At 58.3% G+C, this 11,336-nt stretch overlaps 1 protein-coding gene across 2 annotated transcripts in view; it reads left to right on the top strand.

Moving 5' to 3' along the window:
• IGLL1 (immunoglobulin lambda like polypeptide 1) overlaps positions 1–2,692 on the top strand; it is a 7,940-nt gene extending 5,248 nt beyond the window's left edge. Inside the window, exons 2-3 of one of the 2 annotated variants that reach the window (XM_032139450.1) lie at positions 730–845; positions 2,235–2,692. In XM_032139450.1, coding sequence (XP_031995341.1) covers positions 730–845; positions 2,235–2,554 — 436 coding nt within the window. In that variant the 3' untranslated portion in view covers positions 2,555–2,692. Of the gene's footprint in view, positions 1–726; positions 846–2,234 lie in introns of both variants that reach the window. The other variant, XM_032139449.2, reaches the window with a different exon arrangement.
• The last annotated feature ends 8,644 nt before the right edge of the window (positions 2,693–11,336 follow it).

The following is an 11,336-nucleotide window of genomic DNA, read 5'->3' as shown; positions in this document are numbered from 1 at the left end:
GAGGAGGGCCTTGTTGGCCATGACCTGGGAGAGATGGGGGTGAGAGCCTGGGGGACCACACCATGTCCCCAGCACATGAAACAGTGCCTGGTAGACAGGATGGATCTATAGATGGATGGACGGACAGGTAGGTGGATGGACGAATGGACAGATGATAGATGGATGCAAAGACAGATGAATAGATGGACAGATGCATAGACGGACAATATATAGATGGATGGACAGACGGAATGAGTGATCTGAGAGATCAGAAAAGCCTTCATGAACAAAGTGGGACTGGGCTGCATCTCCATGGATAGATCTAAAAGCAGAGGAGTCTCCTCTTGAGTCAGGAATGACCCAGTGGCCTGGTCCAGGGAGGAAGTCAGCCTGGCTTGACTGGGGACACTTGTGGCAGATTTCAGAGGCTCTTAAAATGGGGCCAAGTGAGGTTGGGCAGGTCCGAGCTAGCTGAGGACTCCTCAGCTACACCGCACAGCTGCCTGAGGGGATGTGTCACTCAGGGAGTTGCTGGGACCTACTGGGCCCAGCGTTGCCATCAGTACCAACAGCTTCAGAGAGGGGGACACACACTGGGGTGACTCCAAGGCTGTGGGCAGCCCCTGCCTCAGAGAAGGGACAGGCACAGAGACACTACTGGGGGACACTACTGGGATACTGGCCACCCCCCTGCCCTGTGCCCAGGTCACAAACTACACACTGCAGCCCTGTGCCCCTCACACCCAGCAGGTTCCTGCTCCAGCGTGGCTCCTGGACTGGCCCCAGGTGCTGGCCCCGGGGGTTTCAATCCAAGCATAATTCAGTGACGCATGTGTTTGGCAGCGGGACCCAGCTCACTGTTTTAAGTAAGTAGCTCTAACTTCCCAGCCTGTCCCACCCTCTCCTATCTCTGGAAAATGTGTTTTCTCTCTCTGGGGCTTCTTCCCCTCTGCCCTCCCAGCCTTAAGCACTGACTCCTACCTTTGTCCATGGGGCCTGGAGGAGATGCGTTAGTCTCGGGATAATGGCAGGAAGGGCCCCCACAGTGGGAGCAGCCACCTTCAGGTTCCAACAGCGGGACACAGCCAGGTCCCGGGGCCTGGGCTGGGATTGGGCGGGGTCAGGGCTCCTCCCCTCTCCCGGGGCAGATGTCTGAATGAGGGACAGAGGCTGGTTCTGATGAGGGGCTCTGCAGTGGCCTTAGAGACAGTCCCCGAGACCCCAGGGTCTAGGCTGAGGGCTGGATGCCCATCCAGCCTGGGAGGGCCACACGGGGGCCTGGGGACACAGGGGTCACCCCCAGGGGAGACCAATGGAGGGCACAGAGAGGGCTCTGGGTCTAGGCTGCAGCTCTGTGGCCTGTGCTGGGTCTTGAGGACATGTAGACACAGGGACAGGTGAGACTGGGTGAAGTCCCAGAGCCCAGCTGTCCCAGGACAGTCACCAGAAAGGAGACGGTCTGTTAGGGCAGAGATGTGGCTGTCCCTGGAGCCCTGTCACCTCTGGGACCTGGTGTCTCTCTGTTCATGGGTCAACCTCCCACCTTCATTTGAGGAAGGGCACCTTAGACTTAGAAGGTGACTAACGGGGAGTAAACGGGGGTGCAGAGAACTTCACGATCGCCAGGTGAAGTCCAGGGGCATCAGAGGCTGCTGGGGTGGGCATGGGGGCTGCGGTGCCCCAGAGTCTGGGGGAGCAGCCCCAAGAACCCAGCTGCTGTGAAGGATCCTGTGGTAGGGCTGGTGGGGACAGGGGCGACGGCAGAGCTCCAGGGTGTGTCTGGGTGAAACCCACGCTTCACCGGGAGAGCTGAGTGGGCCAGGCTGGGGCACAGCCTGGTGCCCCAGGGGACAGGAAGCTCCAGGCCATGCCAGGCTTGTGCCTCCCCACACCCTGCCAGGTCAGTTTTGTGTGCTGTTGGGGAGACCCCTAGATTCCAAACTCAGACTCCAGAAACCAGGAAGGAGGGAGCACAGCCTGCCCTGGGTACACACGGGGAAACCGAGGCTGCAGAGGAAAGGGCTGGGCCAGGACATCTGGGAAAGGTGACTTGGGAAGGGCTCCTAAGACGGCATGGGGCTGTCTGCTCTCCAGAGGGCTCCAGTGGAAAGGAGGGAATGAGGAGGGAAGGAGAGGCCCTGGGTGGACCAGACGGTCACACCATGAACCCTCCCAGAGACTTTAGAGAGAGAGAGGCGCTCCACAACACCCCACACTGCCTCTGCCATCTCTCACCCCCTCCTCTGTCCACACAGCTCAGCCCAAGGCAGCCCCCTCGGTCACTCTGTTCCCGCCGTCCTCTGAGGAGCTCCAAGCCAACAAGGCCACACTGGTGTGTCTCATGAATGACTTCTATCCGGGAAGCTTGACGGTGACCTGGAAGGTAGATGGTACCCCCATTACCCAGGGCGTGGAGATGACCACACCCTCCAAACAGAGCAACAGCAAGTATGCGGCCAGCAGCTACCTGAGCCTGACGCCCGAGCAGTGGAGGTCCCGCAGAAGCTATAGCTGCCAGGTCACGCATGAAGGGAGCACCGTGGAGAAGACAGTGGCCCCTGCAGACTGTTCATAGGTTCCCAGCCCCCACCCCACCCACAGGGACCTGGAGCTGCAGGATCCCAGGGGAGGGGTCTCTCTCTGCATCCCAAGCCATCCAGCCCTTCTCCTGTACCCAGTAAACCCTCAATAAATATCCTTTGTCAACCAGAAATCCTGCCCCCTCTCTTCATTTCTTATCTCTCATATAATGTGATGCTTCTCCTGGGTTCTCAGTGTGGCGCTGGGGGAATCCTGGCACCAGTGGGAAAGTAGCCTGGAGGACAGGATCACAGCCTCCCAGGGGTGTCCCCTGGGGAAATAGGCCAGGATAGGAGGAGTCGTCTCACTGGACACCAGTCCCTCCATTCTCTCCCTCCTCCCCTTCCTCCTTGCAGCTCAACCCCTAACTCATTGCCTGCTTTCTGGAGGGAGCTATTTCTGGCTGATCCTCCGGATACACCCTCTGTCCCTGTCCTGGTCTGGACCCTCTGCCCACCCACGGCCTCTCTTTCCTCAGCCTGGAAATCCTACTCTGGGCCTGGAGTCCCTCTGCTTCTGGCCCCGGCCCCTGGAATGCCCTCCTTCCTCTCTGCCCAGCTCCCCACCCCTGAGGGCTGGACTGTCCAGGCCACCCCAACACCATCAAATTCATGAGCTCTTACATTTTGGGCCCACCTTGATTCTTCACCTGACAGCAGGTTCAGAGGTGTGAGAAAAATAGGAGGAAGCCAGGAAGGAAACACACATGAAAGGCCTGCAAGAGGCTCAGGACACTTGCAAAAGATAGGCTCTGAGCTCCCCAGGAACCTGTGCAAGAAGGGTAATAGGTGCTCCATGATTTCTTTCTTTTTTATGTTTTTTTTTTTTCTTTGAGACAGAGTCTGGCTCTGTCGCACAGGCTGGAGTGCAATGGTGCAATCTTGGCTCACTGTAACTTCTGCCTCCCAGGTTCAACCGATTCTCCTGCCTCAGCCTCCCCAGAGTTGGAGATGGGGCCTGATGGGAGGTGTTTGGTCGGTGATGGATCCCTCATGACTTGGTGCTGTCTTTCTGATACTGAGTGGGTTCTTGTGGGATCTGGTTGTTTAAAAGTGTGTGGCACCTCCCTGTCAACTCTCTCTTGCTCCCACTCTGGCTATGTGAGACACCTGTTCCCCCTTCACCCTCCGTCATTATTGGAAGCTTCCTGAGGCCTCCCCAGAAGCTGAGCAGACGCCAGCATGCTTCCTGTACAGCCTGCAGAGCCGTGAGCCAATCAAACTTCTTTATAAATTACCTGGTCTCAGGTGTTTCTTCACAGAAATTTGAGAATAGACTGATACAGACATTAATCTTATCAGTAAGGGCAGAGCCTCTCACCTCTCCAATGCCACCACCTCATAATACCATCATATTTGAGATTAGGTTCCAACCTGAATTTTGGTGGGATGCAAACATTCAGACCATAGTACCCTATCTCCAAATACAGACACATTCTGAGGGCCTGGGGTTAGGACTTCAACGTATCAATTTGGAAGAGCACAATTCAGCCTGTAACATCTGCTTTGTTTTGGGCTCCCTGCAAGCAGGCCTCAAAGAAAGGCTGTTGAACTTGGAGCTTGTTTGGGATGACTATTCCCAGGGGCAAGAGTGAGGGATGGGGAGGGGGAGAGCAAAACAGGAGCAGCAAGAAAACCAATGCAAAGGCCAGGCACAGTGGCTCCGCTTGTAATCCCAGCATTTTGGGAGACTGAGGCGGGTAGATTACTTGGGATCAGGAGTTAGAGACCAGCCTGGCTAACATGGCAAAACCCGCCTCTAGTAAAGAGACAAAAATTACCAGCCTGGCCAACATGGCGAAATCCCGTCTCTACTAAAAATACAAAAATTAGCCGGGTGTGGTGGCGGGTGCCTGTAATCCCAGCTACTTGGGAGGCTGAGGCAGGAGAATCACTTGAACCTGGGAGATGGAGGTTTCAGTGAGCCGAGATCACACCACTGCACTCCAGCCTGGGTGACAGTGCAAGACTGTATAAAAAAAAAAAAAAAAGGCAATGCAAACGTGCATTGCTGAGTTCACCATTATGGAAGCCGGGGTGCCAGATCCCCTAGGATCACCGGAGCTGCCTTACAAAATGCATCTCAGAACCATCCGCCCAGGGGAAGAAAGGAGGGACCATTGCTTCCAGGGCTCTGCTGCCTTTGAGGAAGCGTTGTCCTGTAGGGTGTTCATGCCTTTGCACTTGCAGTTGAGTGTGTGTAACTGCTGAGTGGGTTACTGTGGAGGGGCGGAGGTGGGGGGATCCCACACTGTGGCATCAGCAAAGCCCCGGACTGGAAGTGAGAGGCAAGCACAGGGGCCTATGGCAGGCCATTGTCAGCCTACTGCCGCATGGAGCTTGTCGCGGCCTGCGAGGTCTGTTTACTGCAGCTGGGCCTGGATTAGGTGAAGCTAAGAGGTCTGAAGCCATTCAGGCGAGCTTCTCAACACACAGTCCCCGCCTTGCAGCATTCAGCCCCGTCCCTGACCCCCACTGGGTGCACCCATCAGAGGCCCCTTTGAGGTGCTGGCATCTGCAGTACCTGCAAAGACTTCATGCTAGAGGGTGACCGAGAAGAGCTTAGAACCCCGCCTCAGTGGGAACCCCTTTCTTTACATGTTGGCCCTGGTCCCTGGCACAAAGGCCCCAGTGTGACAGATGTAGTCACAGATTTGAGTTCAATGAGATCCACGCTGTGCCCAGTGGAGCCCTCCCCTACTTCCCTTCTCCCCTGCCCCCTCTCCCCTCTCCCCTGTCCCAGATAGCTGGGGCCTCTCATCTGACAAACCTAAAGTTGCAGGGACAAGAAGCACAAATCCACAAGGAGGTCACTGGGGCATGCTGGGGGGGGCGGGCAATCCTATTTCTTTCTTTTTCTTTTTTTTTTTTTTGAGATGGAGTCTTGCTCTGTCACCCAGGCTGGAGTGCAGTGGCACTATCTTGGCTCACTGCAAGCTCTGCCTCCCGGGTTCACGCCATTCTCCTGCCTCAGCCTCCCGAGTAGCTGGGACTACAGGTGCCCGCCACCGCGCCCAGCCAATTTTTTGTATTTTTAGTAGAGACGGGGTTTCACCGTGTTAGCCAAGATGGTCTCGATCTCCTGACCTCATGATCCGCCCCGCCTCGGCCTCCCAAAGTGCTGGGATTACAGGCGTGAGCCACCGTGCCCGGTCGGGCAATCCTATTTCTACAACTTGTCCCTGGACCATGTGTTCCAGCTTCTGGGGATGCAGTACCTGGGACTGGCTGTTGGCTCTGTGCTCGGGATGTGGCACAAGCTGGCTGCCCCTACATTCCATCAGGCCCAGGCTCCAGGGTGAGACTGGTGGGCATCACGCTCATGTGCCCATTGGGATCCTCCCTCGCCATAAACGTGTCCCTTGGTCTGGGGCCGGGGTGGGCAGGATCCCATATCTCCAGATGGGGCATTCAGAGCTACATTCTGGATGTAGTGGAGGCATGGAGATCTGTCAGGTGGCGCAGAACCGCTGCCATGGCTGGGCTCCGAGGCGAGGACTAGAAGAACAAGGGTTATAGAAGAGGGGGGTGCTGCTCGCAGGGCTCAGTGTGCAGATACAGGGAGGGCTCAGCACAGGATCTAGCACAGTGGGTCTACCGAATTGCCACTGTGCCCATTTTACAGATGGGAAGCCTGAGGCTCAGGGGAGGAGGCAGCTTGCCCAGGGGCCCAGTGCTAGCAGGCAGCAGAGCTGGGTTGGGGACCAGCCTTAAAAAACCTGTGCTCGTAGCTGAGGCTGTCCTCCCTGCCTCACTGCTGACCCAGTGAGTGCAAGTCTCTTTACAAAAGGAGGCTTGTTCTGTGCCTGTGCTGGCCCAGGGAACATCGAGGAAGCCAAGGTCACTCTGCATGGCCTTCTGGGGCAGCTGCTTCTCTGACCAACAGAAGCCTTTCTGAGATGGCTGGTGGTCAAAGCCACTAACTGAGGGGCAGGACAAGGGGACTCTGAGCACCTTAGTCCCTACCCCACATCCCGGATCTATCCAGGATCTGAAAGTTTCTCCTGACGGGCACTCCTTCCCCTCCAGCTCAGACAAGCGGGCAGGACTCTGGTGTCAGACAGACCTGAGCTCTGCCCTCTTCCCCTCCTGGCTATGGGACCCTCGGTGAGTCTTGGTCTCTATTCCTTCATCTCACTTTATGGGGACTGAATGAGATCCGGGGATGAGGTCCCCGGCCCAGAGCTACTGTTAATCCAGGGTCCTCCTCTCTCAGGAAGGACACGGAGTCCACTAAAGACCATTGGTCCACCAAGGCACAGAGAAGGCAAGGGGCCTGCCTAGGTCACCAGCGGGCCTGAGTCTGTTCCTGACTCCCCATCCAGTCCTCCCTTGACCATACCCCAAAAGAAAATGAAGGTGGAGGGAGACATGCGGGTTGCGGGGAAAGGAAGGATACCGGGAAGAGGGGGGACCTTACAGCCACTCCCCTCCATAGTGCCCCTCACATAGTTGGTCTTCACTAAATATTTGCTGAAAGATGAGTAAATGTTAAGTGGTTGGATAGATGGGGCTACAGGCGGGTGAGACCTAACTATGCGCTGTTTGGAATCCCAGCCCACTGCGTCCTGCCGGTCCTCCCGCTAACCTCATTTGGTTGCCAGCAGTAGCCTTCATTTTCTGCTGAGTCACTACTCTCAACCCAGACGTGGGGCTGGGCATGCCAGGAATTTGGAGGGAAGAAAGATTGACAGAACTTCAGCACCTCACCACCAGCTCCATTTTTTTTTGAGACAGAGTCTCTCTCTGTCGCCCAAGCTAGAGTGCAGTGGTGTGATCTCGGCTCACTGCAAACTCCGCCTCCTGGGTTCAAGCGATTCTCGTGCCTTAGCCTCCAGAATACAGGCGTGCGCCACCATGCCCTGCTAATTTTTGTATTTTTCAGTAGAGACGGGGTTTCGCCATGTTGGCCAGGCTGGTCTCGATCTCTTGACCTCGTGATCCGCCTGCCTCTGCCTCCCAAAGTGCTGGGATTACAGGCATGAGCCACGGCGCTCAGCCCCACCAGCTCCATTTTTAAGAGGAAGAAACCGAGGCAGGGGGAGAGTCAGGAGGTTTGCTCAGCCCTGGAACACCCCACTTCCCCAGCAGCCTTGGGTCACCACCCCTGCCCAGCTTACTCACCTCCATTGGGGAGCCTCTGTCATTCTGGCAGGTGGGGGGTGGGGCACTGGGGAACAGAATGCATTCCCCAGGGCCCTTTGAGTCATGCTGAGTCCTGTAGAAGTCCCAGCACCACCCATAGTGCTCCCGGGAAGCTCTAGCTGGCCTCTGGGAAGCACACTGGGGCTCCTGGCCCCTCTAAACAGAACGGTGCACCCGCTCCATCAGTCTCTTTCCTCCTTTCCTCTCTGGCCTCTCTTGCCCTTCTCTGTGCCTGGTGGCAGGACCTAGGAGCCCATCTGTGTCCCCCATACGTACTGTGGCCTTGGGCAAGTCCCTGCCCTTCTCTGGGCCTCACTGGCCCAGCTGGAGCCCAGCCAGCAGCCCAAGTGTCTCTTGACCTGACCCTCCAGGACACCGTGTCCACTGGAGCTCTGACAGTACCCCCTCACCCCTGGTGCCCTCCAGTCCCCAGCCCTCTCTCTCTCTGGCCCTCTTACGGACCCTCCCAGAGGGAGACTGGCCCACCCCACCTCCTGGCTTCTCCTTTCTCTTGCTCTCCCTCCTCCTGCCCACCCTCCTTGGAGAATGCCAAGTCTGGAGGTTTCCCATGACCTTGAACAACCAGCAGTTTGGGAGTGAGCAGCTCAGAGCTTTGCAAGGAGGGCCTGGGGCGAGGCCCACCGTGGGTCCTGGGGCTGCATTGCCTTTGCACCGCACACCCTGTCCTGTCAACCTTGCTTCATTTTTCTCCGTGGCATGTGCCATCTTTTCACTGCTTACTTGGGTACTGTACGTCCATGGCCTCAGTAGAATGTCACTTCCACAAGGGTAGGGGCTTTGTCAGCTGTGGCCACTGCTCGGTCCCCATCCCCACGGCCTACAACAGTGCCTGGCCCACAGGGGGCCTCCATGAGTGCTGAGGAAGGATTTCCTCCAAGCCACCCTGTCGGGAGCATTTCCTTGTGGGCACCTCACTACCTCTGATCCACCATCTGCCTGCCCAGGATATGCCAGTCCCCTTTCGGAAGATGGGGAAACTGAGGTTCGGAGAGGAAGAGACGAAGGGAAGGAACGGATGCAACGTCACACAGTGGTCCCTGGTGGGAGTCCAGAGTCGAGCCCACTCGTCCAGGCCGCGGCGCCTGACTTAGCCCTTCCTCCCACCAGCCAGTCTGCCATCCCAACAGCTAAGAGGGGCCAGGACTGCCCCACCCGCACCCCAGGTCCCTGAGGCCTTCGGCCACGCCCCTGTGGTAGCGTGGAGAAACTGAGGCACCCCGCCTCCTCGGATTCCTCGCAAGCCTCTTTCCCAAACCCGCGTCCGCGCCCCCTCCCCGGGCCCTGCCCTCCCTCCCCGCCCCGGCCGCGCACAGCCCCCGGCCCTTGGCAGAGCTCAGCTCGCGCCCGCCCGGAGCCGGGGAGAGAAAGAAAAATGAGTTTTCCCGTCGCCCAGTGGCGGTGTCAATTGATCGGCGCGGGAGGGGCTTCGCACCGGGCTGGGGGCCTCGCTTGCAGCTGCCGGCGCGCAATTATTGGGGAAAAACTGGGGCGGCTGCCGCGATGAAATTAGTTATCGATCCCTCGGCGGGGCCGCGGGGCCGCGCTTGGCGCTGACGGCTGCAGACCCAGCTGGGCCCGCTGGGTGGGGCGGGGACCCGGGGGGGCAGCGGGAGCGGCGGGGGCGGGCCCCCCCCTGCTCGGGCCTCTCCCTCCTCCTCTCCTCCTCCCTTCCTCCCCTCCTCCCCTCCTCCCCTCCTCCCTCACCCTCCGGCCCGCGCTCCCCTCTCCCATTCATCCCGCCGCCTTATCGACCCGCGGCCGACCCCACGCGGCCAGGCGCCCCCGCCCGCTGCCCTCTCCTCTCCCAGCCGGGCTTCCCCCGCGGGGGCTGTCATCGAGCGTCTGGCACGGCCGGATCCTGCCCCGGGGGAGGAAGGAGCAGGGCCGGGGGCGGGATCCAGCCCTGTCCTTGCAGGCCTGGGTTCGAAGCCCAGCTGCCGGGAATGGTTTCCAGATGTCCCTGAGCCTCAGTTTCCTCATCTGTAAACCGGGTGGTGGTAGCTTCGTCCACCTCTTTGAGAAGACAGCAGGAGAGGCGTCCTGAGAAGTGAGTTCGCCTGGAAGCTGCCGGGCTGTCGTTTGCGTTGATACCACCGATCTTCCCAGTCACTCTAGGAGACGGGTCATATCCCCGTTTTACAAATGAGGAAAGTAACTCAGCGAGGGGAGATGCCGTGTCCAGGGACACACAGTAAGCAGGTGGCCCAGGAGGACCCCAGAACCCGGCTGGAGGTGTCGGAGTTGTGTGTGTGTGGGGGGGTGCCTGCGGAAGGGGAGGGACAGGAGCAGAGGGAGGTCAGTGCTGGCACCTGCAGCCCTGTCAGGCTGCGGGGATACGGAGGTTTGGGAGGTCTTAGCAGAGTGGTGCATACAGATGGTAGAGCCTGGGTGGACGGAGGAGGGGGTCAGGTCAGGGCTCCCCAGCCCTGGCTGAGCCATTGGCTCGGCAGCCTCCTGGTTGGAGAGGAAGAGTGGGGAGAGGCAGGGGAAGGAGAGGGACGCAAAGAGGAGAAGGAGAGGGTCTTTGCTCAGAGCCAGCCTGCCACCCTCTCCTTTCCCAGCACTAGGCTGCGTTTGGGAGGGAGGCTGCAGGCTGGAGAGCAGGGGATTTGAGTTCCAATCCTGAGGCTCCGCTAGGTGGTGTGTGACCTTGAACAAGGCCCTGCCCCTCCCCAGGCCTCCTATGGAGATGGTATTGGGTCTTATGTCCCTCAAGGCTCCTTGGGGCTCCCCTCTGCCTGCCAGCCACAGCCTCATGCATCTCAGAGTCTCAGAATATTTTTGTTTGTTTGTTTTTGAGAAAGAGCCCCTCTGTCACCCAGGCTGGGGTGCAGTGGTGCAATCTCAGCCCACTGCAACCTCCACCTCTTGGGTTCAAGTGATTCTCCTGCCTCCACCTCCTGAATAGCTGAGATTACAGGTGTGCACCACCACGCCTGGCTAATGTTTTTTGTGTTTTAGCAGAGATGGAGTTCCACCATGTTGCCCAGGCTGGTCTCTAACTCCTGAGCCCAGGCAACCTGCCCACCTCAGCCTCCCAAAGTGCTAGAATTACAGGCGTGAGCCACCACGCCCGGCCCTCAGCACATCTTCATCCAGCACCTACTGTGTGCCAGGACTGTGCTGGGCACAGCAGATACAGCTGAGGACAAGACGGCCCCTGTCCCAGTTCTCTCAGAGATAGATGCGTATTAAGCAAACCATTGTATGGCCGTGCACTTACACCTTGGGGGGCATTCAAGGGGACTGACAGGATAAGTGTGCTGGGGTGGGTAGGTCACCAGGGAAGACTCCCAGAGTCAGCGACGTTTGAAGGTAGGATATGGCAGGGGCAGGGAAGAGCAGCCTTTGCTGGGGAACGACATGGGCCAAGGCCCAAGTTCAAAAGGAACTCTGAGCATGGCAGAAATGGAGAAAGGCTGGTGTGCTGGAGGCAGAGAATGCTGGAGAACAGGTGAAGACAGTGAGGCCGGCAGGGCCAGGCCGTGGTGGGCTTGGGTGCTGCGAAGGAGGTTACACTCCTTCCTGAGGGTGGGGGAACACAGAAGGCATTCGATCGCAGAGGGACAGGGTCAAGTCCAGCCCCTCGGCTGGAAGCCTGTGTCTTCCTGT

The sequence above is a fragment of the Hylobates moloch genome, unplaced genomic scaffold (genome assembly GCF_009828535.3).
Source record: "Hylobates moloch isolate HMO894 unplaced genomic scaffold, HMol_V3 SCAFFOLD_19, whole genome shotgun sequence".
NCBI lineage: Eukaryota > Metazoa > Chordata > Mammalia > Primates > Hylobatidae > Hylobates > Hylobates moloch.
Note: the sequence above shows the minus strand (reverse complement) of the source record. Positions and strands in the feature narration are given on the sequence as shown.